Source organism: Pteronotus mesoamericanus, unplaced genomic scaffold (genome assembly GCF_021234165.1).
Source record: "Pteronotus mesoamericanus isolate MK-2021 breed Mesoamerican mustached bat unplaced genomic scaffold, CSHL_Meso_final scaffold_85, whole genome shotgun sequence".
Classification (NCBI taxonomy): Eukaryota; Metazoa; Chordata; class Mammalia; order Chiroptera; family Mormoopidae; genus Pteronotus; species Pteronotus mesoamericanus.
Genome location: NW_026555329.1, coordinates 69,673,595 through 69,693,409, shown reverse-complemented (window position 1 = coordinate 69,693,409; position 19,815 = coordinate 69,673,595). Strand labels below are relative to the sequence as shown.

General features: G+C 45.3%; 1 protein-coding gene across 1 annotated transcript in view; it reads right to left on the bottom strand.

The window, feature by feature from the left end:
* Positions 1–1,027: 1,027 nt before the first annotated feature.
* The window catches only part of EXOC4 (exocyst complex component 4), a 675,497-nt gene continuing 656,709 nt past the window's right edge, over positions 1,028–19,815 (bottom strand). Inside the window, exon 18 of the mRNA XM_054564275.1 lies at positions 1,028–2,503. Within this exon, the coding sequence (XP_054420250.1) occupies positions 2,266–2,503 (238 nt within the window). The 3' untranslated portion in view covers positions 1,028–2,265. The remainder of the gene's footprint in view (positions 2,504–19,815) is intronic.

Below are 19,815 nucleotides of genomic sequence, written 5' to 3'. Positions count from 1 at the left end.
GCCATTGCGTGAATCCCATATCACCTGTGCAGTGACAGGCCAATTATATTTTTTTTGACTGACTGAATGAACGAATGTATTAGCACTAAGACATTCCTGGATATGACGTGACAGAAAGAATTATTGGGATTAGTTGCCAATTCAACCCGGCTTTGTGTGAGGTTTTCTTCCCAGGCTATCTGAAACGCAAATTAGTGGCTGTCAGGCTGAGGACACATTCAGGTGAGAACGGGGTCCGGCAGAGGGGCTGAGGTGCCTGTGACGCGGTCACTCCGCAGAGGGCAGTGCTCCAGGTGGAAGGCCCCGCCCAGAATCTGGACGGCTGCCTTTCTCAAGGGTTCAGGCCGCGGGCGCTCAGGCCGGTTCTTACACTCTGTCCTATTAAAGATATTGGACATTTAGTTTTTTCTGTAAAATAAAAGACACAGTTTTCACTTTCACCAATAACTTTATTGATCTGGATAGCTTGAGTATGCTGGCTATCTCCCACGATTGGCTTCTAGTGGGTAGAGGCCGGGGTGCTGCTAAACATCTTCCAATGCAGGAGACAGCCCCACAGCAAAGAGTTATTTGGCCAAAATATCGACAGTACCAAGACACTTCACAAACCACTTTTGACACATGCAATCAGTTGTAGCACCTTCTCCATACACTGCACAAATCTTTTTTTGTGTTTCAGTGGCGTTTTTACCTTTCCTGGAATGATAAAGCATAATATGCCAAAAATGTTGCATATTTTCTTCCTTCTTCAATATTAAAATGGATGCACAAAAAAAATCATCAATTTTGATTTTTTTTTTTAATGCATGCTGACATGAGAGCTGTCACAACACAACCTAACAAAATTGTTTCGACTGAACTTAAAGACAACTAAGCACCACCAGAGCCAACGTGCAGACTTTTTGGCCAACCCAATAATAAGAGTGTCCTCATTGTCTAGTATCAGTGCCACGCTGACCATCTGGCACATATATGACCTCATGGAATGTTTGCTGAATAAAGGATACAAGAAAAACAATACACAACGTTTTAGCTTCTCAAATGTCTTTTTTAATGTTCTGTTTTCCCACCAAGACTGAGGTTGCACAAACAGTTGTAAACTTCTGGACCATTAGGGCGTGGGGAATGACCACGCTTGGTCAAAGCCCTTCCTGCTCTCCCTTCCACTTGTTTTCAGCTGTGTTGCAGTCGGTGCATGGATTTCTTCTGTGACACATCAACCATGGGTAGCAAGAGCACTTGGAGGCCTGGGGTGGCGGCGAGGCCCAGCTGGCCAGGAGCAGTGAGCGCTCACACCACCCAAGAGCGCTCCAGACACGGACATGGCCGGTGGGCGCACACAGGAGGGATGTCAGAGCTGCCCCATCTTCCGTGCACTTAGCTGAGCAGACCTGGGCTATTTCTATGGTGAGGAAGGCCTAGGGGCCCCTAAGGAGAGTAAATGAGCATCTAAGAATCTGTTACACCCAGACAACGTTTCCAGTGACATGAAAAGTCCCCTTGCCACTGTTTTCTGTTGGAAAGGATGAGAAAATCAAGACGATGGAGTCACCTTTCATTTTTCCATTTTGGTCATTAATTTGATGGCTCTTGGTATTGATACAGCAGAAATAAAATCGAAAAGGTAATAGACCAACTCATAGCCTGTATATGAGCCATTGCATGTAAAAATGCATGGTTTGACATAAAAGGACTTTTTTCCCTCCCATCCCTGAGGAAGTCCTGTTTTGGTTTGGGGAATTTGTGGAGAACTCCATCCGGCTGAGAAGCCATTCACTGGATCTTGGCAATGGAGACAGGAAGTAATGCACATATACTTATTTCATTGAATTGTAAACTGACAAGGTCAAGAGAGTAAAAATCCTACTGTCTATGTAAGAGAACCCTAACAAGCAGTTTTGGGAAGAGACTGAAACTTGACTAGCAGTCTCCTTTCCAAAGATGGTTGGGCATTAGTAATCCACACGTTCATTTTTTCAGAGTCCAGTTTGACACAACCTTCCTCCCCCTCCCACCCTAATCCATTCAGAATCGACTGCATTTAATCAAAATGTTCTGCACTGCAAACTCCCTTTGGAGTTTATGTGAAAAGCCAAAACTAAAGTGAAACAATTCCTTACACCTTCTCTCTCCACGAAGGCATTAGTGTAGAGAAAAAAAAACCAAGTCAGCTCAGAATATACCAATAACATACCAGGGAAAGAAGTAGGACTAAGTAAACAAAACTGACCATTCCCCACCCCTTGGCCCCACGCAGTACCCCCATTAAACTGTAGTTATCTTCTTATCCTTGGTGGCTTGCTTGATGGCAGCCTGCTCACAGATGATCTCCTTGAGCCGCTGCAGCCTCATGTTCTGGGTGGTCTGGTCCCCCACCCCTGTCTGACTGCGCTGCAGCAAGGTCAGGGCGTGGATGTACTCCAGCTCCGTGTACTTCACGCCCTGGTCCACCACCAGGTTCAGGAGCTCGTCGGCAGTGTTGTATAACATCTCGTAGTACTGCCTGCGAGAGTAAGACAGAACACTGCTCAGCATCTCCACTGTCAGCGATTTATGCGTGGTTTTAGTGAGAAGGAATATGCTCTTTTTAAATTACCTGGTTTGCTTATTCTGTAAACATTTACTGACCACTAGGCATTGTTCTAGGCCCTACAGTATAATGGAGAATGAGATAAGCCCAGTCTCTGTCCTCTTGGAACGCACTGGAGCTCTCTTTGTGACAGTAAGAGAAGACCCAGGGAGACCTCGCATCTTTCAGAGTTCGAGCAAGAGTTTCTCCTAATTTTGCATTCACCTCTAAAACAAAAGGAAGTACGGTACAAAACCAAGAGGGAGAAAAACAATCATTTGGCAGGCACTGCCAATAGCTTTTGTCTCATTCAATTCTTCATTCGTTCACTCGTTCGATGCAGGCTCTGAGAAATGCATGGTTTTCTACTCCATAGAGTGGGATAATAATAGTAGCTACCTCTTAAGGTTATTGGTAAAATTAATTAATCTATATAAAGCACTTAGAATGGTGCCCAACACAATTATACGTGCTCTGTAAACATTAACTATTATTAGATATATAATAATAATGTATTAAGAGTAATACAATAATGGTAAAAGCAGTACATAATGATGAGCGAGACGTGGCCTCTTTCCTCAAATAGCTCAGAGACAAGCAGGAAAGGTAATGAAAAGCAGAGAGATGATAATTGCTTTTATGCTGACAAGTTAATTTCCGTGCCTGTCGCTTCCCCTCCCTGCACCCAGCGAGCTACTCTCCCTTTTCTCAGACAAGGAAACCGAAAGCAGAGCAAAGTTAGAGGATGCGCCCAATGCCACAGAGTGAGCGGCTGTGCCAGGAGACGGGCCCAGGCTTCCGACTCTCAGCCCGATGCTCTTTTTTCATGGTCACAGCCAAGAAGAGCGGTCCAAATACCATGGGGAGGTATTAATGTTATGAATGTACGGCAGAAGAAGGAGAAATCACACGACACTGAGGGCGGGGTGAAGAATCAAGGAAGATTTCATATGGGGTAGGCTACTGCCAGGCAGGTTTCCAGGGAGGCCATTCTAGATTAAGGGAAAAGAGAGGAGCATGAGCAACGGCAGGGAAGAGGAGTCTGGTTAGCCTGGGGAGTGCAGCTGAGCAACGGGGAGTCGCAGGAAGAGGCAGTGAAGTCAAAAGGTAGAGAGTCTGACGTCAGGCTCGTTAAGTCACAAAAGAACCCGAGGCCTAGTTAAGTCAGTAAAGACCCCTCTCTCCTCCCCTGAGGTTCCGTGGAGGGCAGAGGCGTCATTCCAAGTTGTTCTTCTGGAAGATTAATGTGGCAGCGGTACACAGACGGTCTGGGAGGGGACCACTTTGCCAGGAGAGAGGGGACAGACCAAGGCACCGGACCCAGGGTGGGTAGGGAGTGGAGGAATCTTGCAGGTCTTTCAGGACTGCTTGCTCAGAAATCTCATACTACTGGGCTTGGGGTCTTGGATTTGTTTCTTCTTCATCAGGAACATCTTAAAAAACAGCATATCCTGCGGGAGAGCAGCCATCCCTGGGCTACAGAGGGATTGTGGTCTGCAAGAGCACCCGCATCTTTTCACATGGCTCTTTCCTCTTCCTGCTCTGCCTAACCTCCTTTTTGATTAACACACTATTTTTTTTTTTTTTTGAAACAGGAGAAATAATCCTCTCTTGTGAATAATCAGGAACAGCGACAGGAACGGAGAGCGCTCATTTTAAATGTGCAGGTGTGTGAGGGACTCCTGGCGGCGACTCGTTCCGCATCCCTGTGCGGGGTCCTCGCTGGGCTTACCCTCTGTGGTGGTTTCAAAGGCGTGTTGGTTTCACCTCATGGAACCGCTTCCTTAGGAATCACTACTCAAGGATAATCTTAAATGCAGACAGAGGTACTTCTGAGAGAAGAGGCATGTGACTTTGAACCTCGAGAGGCCTGGGGCCCAACATCAGCTGCAGTCAGGGACTTTTCTGAAGCTTCATGTTAAGCATGAGACCCACATAAATGACTCCTACTCCACGACATCTCTTGTAATTACAAAATACTATTATGGAAAGAAAAAGAACAAACCCTGATGCTGTAGGAGGAGGCACCATATTGACCCTACGGCTTCACATGTCCTCTGGTCCCTGTGGCTTTCCCCCGTTCCGACAAATGAGGCCCTTCCTGAGCTAATTCTGTTTCCCGTAGGTGCACAGGTGAGCCAGAGACTGTCCATTTGCGGCACTAAGCACGCATTTGAAAAATTGCTCAAGAAGAACACATGTTCGAATCTAGGCTTACCAAACAGAATGAGGGAGAATTTGGGGCTGATGATTCTTTTAAAGCCAGAAGGGACCTGAGAGCTGCAGTTCGAGACTGGAGGTTCTCAAACTGCAGGGCGCCTGGGGAGCTTCGGAAAAGTACAGGGTCCCGAGGCCCTGTCCCCTGATGCCCTCATTCCCAGGGGCCCTGAAGCAGCCAGGAGTCTGCGGGATGTGGGAAAGGATACGCAGACATTCCCATCTCCTTGAGCCAAGGACCTAAAAGCATTAAGGAAGGAGACGGAAGCAGCAAGTGGGTGTAGTGCTTCTCCATGAGATTAAACCAAAAGAATCGGGATTCTGTGTATTATGATGCTGAAATTTTCATCATTTGTCTTAAGAAGTAACACTGAACCCTTCAGACCAGATGAAATGGGATTTCTCTTGAAAACTTTGGATGACTTCTTTCCAGGGGTAAATGGCTGGTTTTCTTCAGAGACCGTCCTTCCTCGCTGAGTGCAAACAGCTAGAGAGATGCCTGGATTTCTAGTCCTCGGTCATTCAGTGTGATGAGTGACAAAGGCATGCCACCTAAGTCCTTAATGCTCCCATGTCCTCTGTGCAACGCAGATGGTCACAAATCCCAGAATGACACTCGGAGGAGGGCACTGAGGGACGAGGAGCCTCCTCACGAGCCTGGATAAACGAGGCCTCGGCAACGCAGGGCCGCGGTACTAAACAAAACTGACGGCTGACTGATGGTGTATGCTCTACAGTTAGGGGTGAAAAAAATCCCCAGAACCACGATGACATATGAGATCATAAAGGAACATAAATATTTAAAGACAATGAAATTCACTCATCTTTCAGAACACAGTTCCCAGCTGCAAAGGCTACACTAAATCACGGCAGCAACAGTACTACTTGGAGGTGGAAAAAGGCTGCCGTAAGGTGCCCTAAGGAGAAGGGAGGAAAATGCCCCAAACTAGACAATTAGCATGAGCTTCTGTGACAGTCACTGGCACGCTGAAATGGAATCGTGCAACCCAAATGGGATAAATAATTGATCAGCACTTATGGAGGCCTCAGGAAAATGAAAGCTTGATCTTCGTCATCAAGTATTAAAACAGCAGCCACGGCTTCCAAGGTGCCACGCTTTACAACAGATAGCACTTGACTTAGCTGCCGGGATGGGACCGGTGAACACACATTCGAGTTAGAGACCCTTTTTGGCTTGGGACCTGTGGAGTAAGTCTCTGCACAGCCCCTCCTGTCAAAGGGCCCATTGCTAGCCATGGCCCGGAGAGCCCATTCTGGAAACGGGAGCACCACACCCCCGTGATGGGGGGAACCTTTTACAAGCGGTGGGTCTCCCCTTGTGGCTTCTCTCGCCCTTTGGGCACATGTTAATATTCATAATATCTAACTTTGAGCTCCGTTAACATCACGGACCCTTTGCAGTAGGTGCTGCAGCCATCCATGACTTACAGATGAGCGAACTGAGCTTTCAAGAATGTGACTGAGTTGTCTCAGGACTCAGCAGGAAGGACTTTGAACCCTTGACTCATGCCAAAGCTACCAGAATACAGAAATATCTGAAGCCGTAAAAAGCAAAAGTACTAATTTCGAAGAACACTTGTAGAGCTAATTCATTTTGAGGCATGATTTAGGAAATATGAATTTAATAAAATTCACATACTGACTTAACTCTCTCTGCCTTCCATTGTAATGAAACAAGCTAGTATTGTGGCAATTCAAAATTCATTTATACCCTCTGCAGTTATATTTGAACAACAGTGGATGTGATCTGGGAATTCGGTGCTCTAAACCAAATAACGAAGTCAGGAGTTACAGGGAAGCTTTCTGGCTTTTTCATGCACTTTGTCCCCTCTCTTTATTTCTCCCTTTTTGTCCCTCCAAGCTAGTAATGGACAAGGTGACCTTTCTTTCCAAAAGTCGGCTGCCCTTCTGATTCATTACTTCCTCAAGGAAGGGAGATAATTAAGTAATTTCATTGTAAAGACTTTCTCATCTAGTTCTTCCTGAGATAAAGATAGTATTAATATCAACAAGAGAATTAGGCTCTGAAGCTGACTTCTTAAATGTAAGTTTCAAAGGAAGAAAAATTTACCTGAATATAGCTTAGTATTAACCCTAGCTCCCATACTCCTCTCAGCCAATAGTTGCAGCACTTTGAGCTCTTAAATAAAACCCAGTAGCAGATGGGTCACTAAATTATCAGATAAAACATTCAACTCTTGTTTTCTTGCTCACTCAATAGTACATATGCTAATAAGCAGGGAAGTGGAAGGAGAGAAAAGAACTGAATAATCTATAAACTAGATAATCATCCCATAAATAATTGAGAGGTGGTGATAGCAGAAAGACTTAGAGAAGTAAATAAATACTCAAGGGATCAACTAAACTCAGATTCTAGTTGTCTTTTTACCCGCCCCCCCCCCCCCCCCCCAGCTGTGTGACCTTGGGCAAATGCTGGCAGCTCTTTGAACCTCTGCTTCCCATATGAAAAACAAAGAAGTTATAGCAGAGGCCGTTTAAGCACTGGGATTTGGGATTGTACAACCTTTACTGCATCCTCTGCCTGGTTCTCTGCCTTTAAAATCATGGGCTTCCCCCGGAATTAGCTGATCCTGATTTTCCCCAAGCCATTACCGCAAGATGCGACAGTGACGGACTTGAACCAGTTCTGAACAAGTGTAAACTCAGCTCCCTGTGCTTTCCAGACGAATAACAAACTGGGTGGTAATCCCGTGTGTCAGAAGAATGAATTAGTTCATTAAAACAGATAATATAATTGCTCTTATTTGTCTTCCCCTTCAAAGAGCTTAGAGTTTATTACAGACATGTCTGAAAATTCTCATTTGAAATCGTTGAAGTTATTTTCATTTTAGGAATGAGAAAACTAAGGTACAGAAAAGCTAATAAGTTCTAGAGGCTTAGGAGCAGAATTAGATTTATAGTCCATATTGGGATAGTTTTTAACACTCCTGACCATAGATTGTACAGGTTTTTGTTCTGACCAGGCCACCCCAGAAGAAAAGTCAAGTATGATCTTTAGAAAGTTCAGTGCAGAAATCCCCTCGGCTGGTGGTAATCACTCAAGAGGTAACAAAGCCTGGGAGTCTGCTGAAACGCTCACATGGGCTTCTTTGATGGGTCGTTTGTCCCTATTTTCTTTACATAAAGTGGGCAAGTGTGCGCACACCACGGACCTTCATTCGTGGCACGATTCGTAAGTGGCAGTCACCCACTGGCTGCGCTCTGATAACCTCCGTACTTCCTGGGAAGGTGTGAGTAGTCCAAGCTGGCTGTGCCCATCCCTCTCAGGAATGTAGCCTCATTTTTTTTTTTTAAAGATTTTATTTATTTATTTTTAGAGAGACGGAAAGGGAGGGAGAGTGGGAGAGAAACAGCACTGTGTGGTTGCCTCTTGTGTACCCCCTACTGGGGACCTGGCCCGCAACCCAGGCACGTGCCCTGACTGGGAATCAAACTGGCAACCCTTTGGTTCGCAGGTTGGCACTCAATCCACTGAGCCACACTAGCCAGGGCTGTAGCCTTGTATTTTTGATAGCAGTAGCCACAGCCTTGCTATATTTCTCTTAAAAAAAACAACCACTCAACACCAAGGAATTGCGCGGAAACCCATCCCTTCGGATATGATGGCCTCGCCCAAGCTCAGTCACAGGTGCTGAAAAGGGGGAAAACTCCTTTTGGTTCTCTTAGTTACAAACGTTGCTCCCCACCTTTGGAACACATTCTAAATTTATCAAGAGCTACAGCTGAAATGTCCTCCTCAACAATGTAAGGATTCATATGTCACTCTCAGCTACATCAGATAATTTTTTAAATTAAGTTTTCTACGGCAGGGCCAGAGGAAGATCTGCATTTTAAATTCAGTGCAATTAAAACTGTGTCTCTTTGGTCTGGGCACTGCCTTTGGTCAAACCCCAATTGTATGAATAATTATTCAGTCCATTAAGAAGTCTGCTCAACTCCTTCTCCCATTTTGAAGGTTTTAATAAATATTGATCAGGCACACTTCTGTTTGCACTTGCCAAAGCAATTCTGATGGATTCATCTTCTGATGTTATCAAATAATGAAATATGAAAGAGTGAATAGAATTACCCTCTTGTTCTGTGATTTTTTATTTAGGTCCTTCATTTTACTTTCATAATTGTGTTTGTCTCATACTCCTGTAAATGCCCTTTTGATTATCAAAAGGGGAGTCCAGGTTAAGGAGAGCTATGCTGTGCTGAATATCACTTTAGAGAGTCTTTTCCATTAAAATAAATTATTGAATATCACTTTAGGGAGTCTTTTCCATTAAAAAAAATAAATTATCTAATAGCACAGATTGATAAAAGGACCTAGTATTATGCACTCTGATGGCTTCAAAGCTACATGTTGTTTACCAATCAGCCTAAGGCCCTTATTGGATATTACCTGCTATACTCTATATGTCTCAGATTAGCAATCTGGGAAACAACTGTGGAGATACGCTGAATCAGAGTAATTCAGATGCCCTATGGCTTTGCCAGTTTTAAGTAATGAAATGGAATTAGCAACTTTTCAGTAAATAATGCAAACAATTTCTTTAAAGGGCAACCTAGTATTATTATTACTAATGCTTAGGAAGCTCTAGTAACATTTTAAATGCCAATATAAAATAGATAGTCCTTGTTGCAAGAAGCTTCTCTTATCTACACTTAAAAAAAAAAGTCCAATCCAGGCCCAGATCAAAGATATTTAAGGCACTAGGCAAATGCTTTCATTTAAAGTAAGATAAATCTCTTTGCTTCTCGGCCATTTGGCTAAGATCAAGTGTAAAGTAAGATAAATCTGGGGCTTGCCAGCCAGCCTGCCTACCCATCCTACTTCCAAAGACATGGAGGACCCTAGACAAAGTACAAAACCCAAGGTCCCTGCGCCAAGGGACTAGCAGAGCTAGTGGTGGGATGGAGAAACGAAGGGGTATCAGGTGTTGGGTTTCTGTATGTACAACATGGGGATCCTTCTCCCCGGGTGTTTGGGTGGGAAGGTCAGTGTGGCAGGCATGGGCCGCATGGCTTTGGTGGGAAAACCTGGCCATTAGAGCATTATGCCAATGAGGCCAAGGTAGTGGACTGGCTCTGGCCGGTGCCGCTCAGCTCTGTTCTTGAGCCATCGACTCTGGCCCTGGCCAGCTCGCTCACAGATGGGGCAGGCCAAGGATGGGATGAGGTTGAATGCATAGTTCGCCGCAAGCCCTTGCCACTGCTAGAGGTGTTAAGGTGCCAAGACCACTATTGGGCCTTCGTCACACCCCGACTCCTGACCTTTTAGCCCAGTTAGAAACCCTAGTACCTGTCTTTACATGGTTATAGGAGATTTCTCTACTTTGCTGAGACAAAAGGCCCTATCTTTTAGGACTGAAGGGCCAGAAAGTAAAGTGGTTTTGGCAGTGAAACCAAAAAATCAGCAGATTATTTGAAAAATATGAGCATATGCGAATCAGTAGGTCCTGATGGCAAACACTCTGTATTATTTACTAAGCCCTGAAGGGTATTTATGAAAGAGAGAAAACCTAAATAAAACAGAACTATCAAATGAGCCACCTGAGATTCAAGGACATGTGACTCAGGATGTCAATTAGAAAAATAAGACTAAATCAGAAGGAGCTAATAGAAGTATGTACAGTATCCAGCAGGGTTTAATTAAAGACCCAAATACTCTGACAGATGTGATGGATATCTTTGGGTAGCAATGGGAATTTGGTAGATGAAAAGACCACTGTGGATGATCTATATTTGGATGTCAGTGAACCCTTTTATACAGTGCCTTTAAAAAATATTACTAGCAAAACAAATTTATTCCAAATGTCTACTCTGATAGGACACAGGCTGAAAATAAGGCAAAACAACAAGTTATGAAGAGAAAGCAGCTAGTGAGTGCTGAGGACACAGGCTTGTAACCGATCTCATTTAATACCTTGATTCCCGTGCAAGAGCACACAGACCAGAGGAAAGGGCAGCGTTACCAGGTAGGAAAGGCTGTGAACAGCGACAAAGGAAAAGAGCTCTTGTGAAGGACTTGGAGGACTTAGAATTTTGGGCGGCAAATAAGGAAATGAGATTCATCTTGGGAAAACCCTAGTGAATTTGGAAGAAATTCCCACATCCTCTGTTCCATGGTTGGGAGAAACCTTAGGACAGAAACGGTGAGAACAATCCTTGCAGGGGCACGTGTCGGGGCTGACAGCGTGTAGCCACTGCGTTATCTTAGTTCCTGTAAAACAAAGTGCCGGTTATTGGTCAAGGAGGAGACGACAATCTGTCTTTGCTGTGCTTCATAGTCCTGGGTTGCTGTATGCCGCAAGCCAATTGAAAGAAAATCAGAAAAAACATCAAATGGGATGAAAGTGACAGAAAGTTGGAGGAAAAAGGAGAAAAACTTAAAGAGATCCAGTCCAGTTTTTGCTCAAGTGTCAGCTTATCAATAAGGGAGGTTTTCCTTGACCACCTCATCTAAAATGGTATCTGCCCTGTCCTCATCAAGCTTTGTCCTTTTTCTGAGCTTTACTTTTGTCTTTAGCATCCTTCTCCATCTGAAAATATATATTACCAACAAGTATTTTTACCATGTATTTTATAACTTTATGCATAGAGTTCGAGATAGAGCGTGACACAGTCGTTATACTCATGGAGTCAGGAGTCAGGGGCCTGGGTTTGAATCCCAGTCCTGCCCCTGACTATTTGTATGATCATGAGCTATTTATTAATCTTGCTGTGCCTTATTTTCTTCACTTGAGAAAGAAAATAGTAACACAAGGTTGTTGCCATGATCACATGATGAGGAAAAGTGGCTGGAATGGAAAAAATGCTGTACAAGTGCTTATTACATAAATAAATGTCTGCCCCCACACCTCCCCAGAATACAGGCTCAATGAGAGCAGGGATGGATTCTGTATCACTCTTTGTTACCCCTTGGCCTGAGAACAGGGCACCTAGGGGTGCTGAAGAAATCAAAAGGAATGAATGAAGGAGCGAGCCAACAGTCAGTACATCTTGTTCAGTGACCGAGCCCAATGTAAAACGTTGATTCTTTGACCCTGGGTGGGGAGGAGGTATGAATGAAACAGTCTTTGCGGAGGCAAAGGGGTGTTCTGAGGCAATTCTGAGCGGGAGATTGGCGCGCTCCTGGCTTCGGGGTAACTGGTTGTGACTGGCAAAGGGGAGACCATGCAGGGAGGAGATTGATTTTGGACGAATGATCTGCAACCCCCCACTATTCTCTCTTTCTCTGGGGGAAACAGACATGAATTCCTGGATATTTCTTGGGCTGTCTGGACTTCAGTTTCTTCATTTACCCAATGAGATAAATCACATTACATACCACAGGTTAGGTTTGATGAAATCAAATGATGTGGTAGGGCACCTGCTATGTGACAGAGGTAAAAATAACAGCTAACTTTTACTGTCCTCTTTCCGGCCACCTGTGTATTAGTTCGTCCTTCAGCACAACTGTATGAAGCAGCAGTGGTTTTTTATTAATCCTTCCTTCTCCACTCCAAAGAGGGGTTTCTTTTCTCTTCTTTCTTTTTCTAAGATGAACCCTATGCCCTTCATCCCAATCTCTCCCAATGCCTTTAGGACCCTGCTGGGGTTTGGTTTGTTTTTAACTCTTATATCTGGTATACAGCCCATTCACTGGTTCTTTCATGTCTGCCTTCAAACATCCTTACATCATTCATATTTTGAGAACAAAACAAAGCCAAACAACAAACCCAAACCCTTAGCAATCCTGTGTCTACAAGTACCCACTCTCACTCTTTCTGGAAAAAATGATATATTCACAAGAAAAAATCATTTGCATTCATGGTCTGTTCTTCTGAAGCCTCCATTTTGCCTGAAACGGTATTTAAAAAGGTCACCGATGACATCCTAGTGGACAAACACAACGGCCTTTGCTTAGTACTTTTCCCCTTGGCAGTTTCCAACCCGAAACTCCACTCTCTTCGAGCCCTGCTATTTCTACCCTTCTCCCAGCGCCCTTGGTCCCTTCGATGTTTCTACCGGCTCCTCCCTGTCTGCCCGGCACAGGTGTCCAGCCAGGCAGGCGGGCCAGTGCCGGTCCTTTGTTCTTTGTCTGCTTCTGAAATTCTTATCTGTACATGAGATGTTCTCTCTTTCTCTCTCAAGATTTGGTCTCTTAATAGATCAAAGCTCCATTTTCTCTGACTTGCAGACATTTCTACCCGCCATCCTTATCAGGTAGCCTCCCTGACTTCCAGGCGTTGCTCAGCACAAGTATAGTTTCCAAAACCTCAAAACGTCAGGCTCACTTTTGAGTTTCTGCTCTTCCATTTCTTTTGATGATGATCACCAGGTCCATCATGGTAACATCTTTTATATTCATTTCTTCTTTCCAATCTCATTATCACAGATCTCAATCACTTCTTATTGGGTTACTATAACAGTCTCCTACTACAGTCTCTCCTCATCACTAACTCCTCCCAGGCTAATCTCCAGTTCAACAACAGCTACAACAACAGCAACTTGTGTGTTCAGTAGTGCTAACAGGATGAAGTCCAAACTCTGATATCCAAGGCCTTTTAAAGATTTGGCCCCTAGTCGACCTTTTCTTCCACTGCCCACCTGCATCAACTTCTATTTAAGCCAAACTGGACTTCTCACTGTTCCTGGAACACACCTAGTACTTTTTTGGCTCTGCGTCTATGTATCCAATGCCTGACAAACCTTTAGGATTGCTGAGATCCTCTATCCTCTGTGAAACTCTCTGAGCAATTTCTTCCTTCTGTTACTCATGGCTCAGGTTACCCATTTACTAGGTACCATTCAGGTAGTGTCTGCCTCTTAAAAAAAATTAGTTTTGACCTACTGATACAATAAAAAAAGGTATCAGGGTATTTACTTATTACCTGTGTAAACTTGGAAAAGTTAATTAACCTTTTTGGGCCTCAGTTTTCTCACCCATAACATAGGGATACTGATGGTAGCAACTCATCGGGTTGTTAGGAGGATTAAATGAGTGACTACTTGTAAAGTGCTTAGAACAGTGCCTGGCACATAATACACAAGTGTTTGTTAAGTAAGCGAACAACAAAACAAACAAAAAGGTACAAAAAGCATATAGTGCAAAATTTCTCTCCCGCCCCTTATACCTATATGAGCATAATTGTGTGCATGCCTGTGTGTGTACACACGCGGTATTTAAAGAGAAATAGTGTTTACTTGCTCTACTGCACTTTGCTTCTTCCACTTAACAATATATCTTGGAGATGGTTCCATTTCTGCACATCGACCTGCCTTATTCTTAATGACTGTGGAGAATTCAACTGTATGGATGTACCATAATATATATTTATTAACTTCTCCCCGAACGCAGCCTTCTTGAAGACAATGACTATGTCTCACGACTCTCTGCAGCATCGTTGGTGCTTATATAGTACCTTTCGCAATTCTTTTCTATTTGTTTATTTGCTCAACAAATATTTAAGCATCAATTATGCACCAGGTAGTATAGAGTAGGTCGTGTGGATGATAGAACTGAGTAAAACATAGTCCTTGCTCTCTGGAGATGCAGTCTGGTGTGACAGTAGCCACGTAAGTACAGTTAGGCGACAATGGCTTATTAATAAAGGGACACATGAGACCCCCACCAACAGGAGGGGCTGTATTCTTCTTAGAGCAGTCAGGGAAGGCTTTGAGGAGGAGCCATTAAGGAGGGAAACTTTAGAGAAAGGGAGTGCTTGACAAGTATATGGAATGTGTCGAGTGCAAGGGGAATGGGGAAGTAGGGAACATATGGTATTGGGTGGGGGGAATGGTAGGTGGTTTATTTCTCACCAGAGTGCAAGGGGTGCGTGGAGGGGGAGGAGGGACTGAAGTCAGCAAGGTAAACTGGGGTCAGGTCATAGTGGCCTTGCTGTCACGCTCAAGACTGCACTTTCAGGGGCAGGTGGAGGAAGGGCGTGGAAGGTGAGACTGCCTTAGAGATGCCAGCCTTGTATTTTGCCTCAGTTGTTAGACATAACAATTACCACCTGTTATTTCCAGGATTTAATGGAAGAAGACATTTTCATACTCCTCAAGTGGAAAAGAAATAATCTCGGAACCAAAGGTACATGCTTTCTTTTGTGAGAAACTCACAAACTCTGTACACTGTCCTTATTTTTCAGACTATTCCCTGAACGAGGACAGTATAGCTTCAATTCACACCCTGGCATCTGGGAACTCGTTCTGCTGTTAATGTGGAAAAGTCTGAGGACAGAGGATTTGGAGAAGTCAGGCTTGAGGACCGACGGGCTGGGAAACCCCTCCCACGCAGCCGGGTGGAGGACGGACTGACTGAGCAGTAAGAGCGCAGATGGACTGTCAGCCCGCCCAGCTTCTCCTTGGTAGCACCGCCTCTCCCCTGTCAGACTGCACCCGCCTTTAGGTTTGCTCACAGCTCCGTGACACACACACACACACAGTCTACCTCAAAGAGAGAGAAGGCTGCCAGTATCTCACCTCTAGTACCTTCTTCTCTTAGGTCAACACTGTCGTGGAGCTGGCACAGCAGGCACAAGGGGCTGAGTCAGAGGAGGCAGGGAGGGCGGGAAGCACAGAAAAAAACGGGAGGGATGTCTTTTATCCAGAGGTACCTGCCCTTCTGACCCCTCCACGGGTCTGGCTGAAATGTGAGGGAGGGAGGACCTAAGACGCATATAATTGTATCTAAAATTATACATTAGGGGTGCGATCACTGTTTTGTTTAATCTCTTGACAATCTTACACAGGCTTGATGGGCTTAGTTTGGCAAATAAAGAGAGGGTCTGAGAAGAAGGTCACAGTGTCATGTGCACTGACATGGGATTAAATGCTGGTTCCCTGGATTCTCCACTACAGTTAAGGCGGGGGCGGCTCCTGGGAACTCCGTATTACATAGCAGGGACTTACACTGGATTCTTTTTTTTGTTTTTTAACTTTCTCTTTAAAAAAAGATTTATTTTTTATAGAGAGGGGAAGGAGGGAGAAAGAGAGGGAGAGAAATAGCCATGGGTTGCCTCTTGCAGGCCCCTAATTGGGTACCCGGCCCACAACCCAGGCATGTGCCCTGACGGGGAATCAAACCAGCCAACACTCAACTCACTGAGCCACACCGGCCAGGGCAGATTCCTACTTTAGTACTGGCTTTAAATCTGGGAAGGGTGCCTGGAGGAAAATGAGATGTACCAGGGTACAATTAACCTTAGGAAAATACATTCCGAGAATCGCAGAGAAAAAGGGCAACGAGGAACAGAATAGCAATTTTTTAAAACTGGCCCTTTCCATATAAAAACACCAGTACTGAGATTGCTTGCACTGCTGCTTTCCTAAGTCTATGTATAAAGAAAAGGGCCTTTGATGGGGAAAATATATATAGCATTTGCATTCTTTTTTTAGAAAGAAAAAAGTATTGGATTTAAAAGGGCAACATTATGAGAGGAAGGTGTTTGCGCCTTTAATGCCTCTATTTAAATGCTAATGATAACCTATGGCTCTGGACCACACAGAAATAAAAGTTTTTGAAAAACCAAAAAAGAATTTAAAAGGAAACCTTAATTTCTTGAAGAACAGAGCCTTTATTTTTGAAGAGAAGTGAGCGCTCAGGATTTCAGGAGAGGAATATGCTTCGGATTGGGGTAAAATCCCGCTCCCACCCAGCAGGTGAGGGGCTCTGAGTGAGCGAACGGAGTTGCCTTTGGGGTTCACGTCTGTACAAAGTGTACCTGAGGGAGGGGGTGCTTTTCGGCCCCTGAAACTGTTGCTCCCAGTGGCCTGTGCTGAGGGAGGCCTGCTGTTTGGAGGGAAAGCCAGAGACCAAGGCAAGGAGGAGGCACGAGGCCTGGGGCCGCAGGAGCTCCCGGCGGCGGTGCTTCCCACGGGAGGCGGGAGGCGGGGGTAGCGGATGCAGTGCCTAGGCCGCAGGAGCTGGGCCACAGATTTCAGGTCGGAGGCTGGGCGGCCCGTGCCCCGGGTGGGTGCCTGGGAAACCACCTCAGCCAAAGAAAGGGACACAAAATCAAGAAATACCTGTGATGGGGGAAATGATGAGGAAGGGGGCCCAAGGAGGCTTCTGGGGGGTTCTAATATTTTTTCAAGTTTTTATCTGGGTGGCAGTAATCAGGCTGCGTAGTTAGGACTTGCACAGTTTACTGTATGTATGCTATACTTCAGTAAAAACACATTACTTTTCTCCTCCTAATGCCTCCCTCTAGGGGAAAAAAAGACAAAAGAAAAAATAAAAAGGCAGGCGGCAGGCCAGGCGATGGGATGGGGGGGGGCCTGGAAGTGCATATCTGACTCGGTCGCACACCCTAACGTAAAGGCAAACGCTGATTTTAGGTGCCTTGAAAACATTACGCTAACTAAAAGAAGCTACACACAAAAGACCACAAGTTGCATGGTTTCATTTATATGCTATTTCCAGAGGTTCACAGACACAGAAGGTACACAAAGGTACACTAGTAGGTGGGGGTGGGGGTGGGCAGTGGGGTGGGGCGTGGGGAGTGACTGCTAATGGACACAGGGTTTCTTTTTGGGGTGCGACATGTTCTCAAGTCAGCCAGTGATGGTGGCCGCACAACCTTCTGACTGTACCAAAAAAACCTGCCCATGAATTACACATTTCAAAGGGCTAGTGTTTATGGTATGTAGATTATATCTCAGAGAAGCTGTTAGAAAAATGCTAATTTTATGAACTAGATCCCTGACTGCACCGAAGATACTCATCCACAGCCAACACTGTTTCAAGGCCGACCTATGAGTCCGGACATTTGCGGCAGTTCGGCATTCTCCCGGGATATTTGCAAAGAGTCTGTGAGTGACGCAGGCAAGCATTTTTGCCAGCTCACGTTTTCATGGTCCCTGAAATGTAAAGCCATTGTCCGGGGCTCCACGCTTTTGCAGGTTCTGTGACCCCCCAGCATCTTTGCATGAAGTGCCTCTGAACTCCCTCCAGCCCTATTACTAATCTTAAGGAAAATTTCTAACAACTAATAATAAATAACCCCCATTAGAAAAATAGGTTATGACTGGGAGCAATTCTGTGTGGATGATTACAAAGTAATAGAAGCAAAATTGGGCCAAAGATTCACTAATTATAGTCTTTATCAAGGGAAATCAGGGTTTATTTAACACTTACTACATGCCAGATGCTTTTACAGGTGCACCTGACTTCATCCTCGCGATGGAGGCTCACAACGGCTAAACACCAGGCAGACTGAATTCTGCCTGCGCAACACTCTACCCTGTCCTACCGCCCCCAGATCGTTCTGGAAGACTCCGAGTTGGGCCGTGAGACGACAGTTCTCACCCAGAATCAAGCCTGGGGAGACAAAAATGTTTGCTCATAATCATGAGACCCACTGAAATCTTATTTGTGATAGTCCTATGTAAATGGTAAAGTGCATGCACATACCTGGCAAGGATATAGTCACACTATTCTGGCTTGGGTATCAGATGGGGGGTGGGAACAGAAGCTGAGGTGTGGACAGGTGCTCCAAGTGTAACTGTTATGCTAATTTACGTTAAAGTGAAAGATGAGACTTCTTGCAATTATCTGTTCTTTTACACAGCTGACCTCCAGACCCATATTCATGTAAAGAGTGACTTCAGGGCTGAGCTGAGGCAGATTAAAGAGAAAGGCAAAGAATGGAATGGCCTGTGATCTCAGCAGATACAGTTTTTTAAAAATATATATACATGTCCATCTTTAACAGGGAAAGTAAAAGGATATGCAAAGGCAGCAAAAATGGCCTGGACATGTGAACCACCAGGGTTTTCACAAATACTGCAGAAGGAGGGGAGAGGAAAGGGCCTTTCCTTCACACTGGCACCTTCGGGATTAATCCCAAAGCTTCTGGTGCTTTCACGCCCACCTGAACCTGGTCCAGCAGGGCTCCATCAGCGAGCAGGGTGTGGCCTAAGGATCCTTCTCCTGTGGCCGAAAGGAAATTGGAGGAAGACGGCAGAGGGATTGCCTGAGGTTACCCAACGCGTCAGAGGTAGAGTTACGAGGAGAAGTGGAGTTAGGCCCACTCTGCTTGGACCCCCAGCTGCTCAGCTGGCCCCGAGTCCACGCTCTGTGGCCGGCCAGGCCAGTGCTACCATCCAAGCTTATGCCGACAGCCGCCTTCCAGCGTGCACTGCGGTGTCGTAGCTGCAGACGCCACGCGGGGAGAGCGCGCAAACAACACGCAGCGAGTAAGCCTCAGTCCGTCTTTCCACAAAGAGACAGTTCTGGCCAGTGTGCCGCCTCCTCTGTGCACTCTTCCTTCTCGACACTTTGTCTAAATTCACAGGCATAGGAAGGAATTCACACGCTGCCCACAAAACTCACCCAACTCACAGCACTCCTCAGTGCACCTATTAGAGTTCAGAACTAAAAAATGTCAGTCAAAGGTCATGCTGGGAGAGGTTACATGTCAATTACGAGCCAAAAAAGAAACTGCTGTGCCTGGAGCTTCCTGGACATCCCAAACCAGGTAGCGGGGGCGTCCCTCTCGTTTTGGGCTTCTACTTCTAAGGAAAATGTGCTGCACTGGCAAACATTTCCAATGTTTTCAATGAGAAACCCTGCAAGTGGGGTGGTGAGACAAACATTGGTTCGGGACCAGAATGTTTCTGCAAGTGTTTCTTCAGGCAGGGGGGGTGCAAATGTTTACAAACCATGTGGGCAGAACACTGCCGTGGTGTGTTTCAGAAATAGTCGCTTGAGGGGAAATAAATCCCACTGCTACCATATACTGCCAGAATGTTCTTTAAAAAACGCCCATGTGTTCTTTCATGTTCCAGGTGACTTTGTAGACATGGCGTGACATCTCTGATGTGTCAGATCCATTCCTTGCCCTGCCACTAGCTAACTAGTGGTCATGATCTTACCACTGAATCCCACCGTACCCCAGTTTCCATTTTTGGAACAAGCAATGGATTCGACTGGAGCAGATGATGTCTGAAAACCATCCCAACCCCGGGGGGAGACTGACTGGGGGAAGGAGCTGCATCAGTAATATTATTTC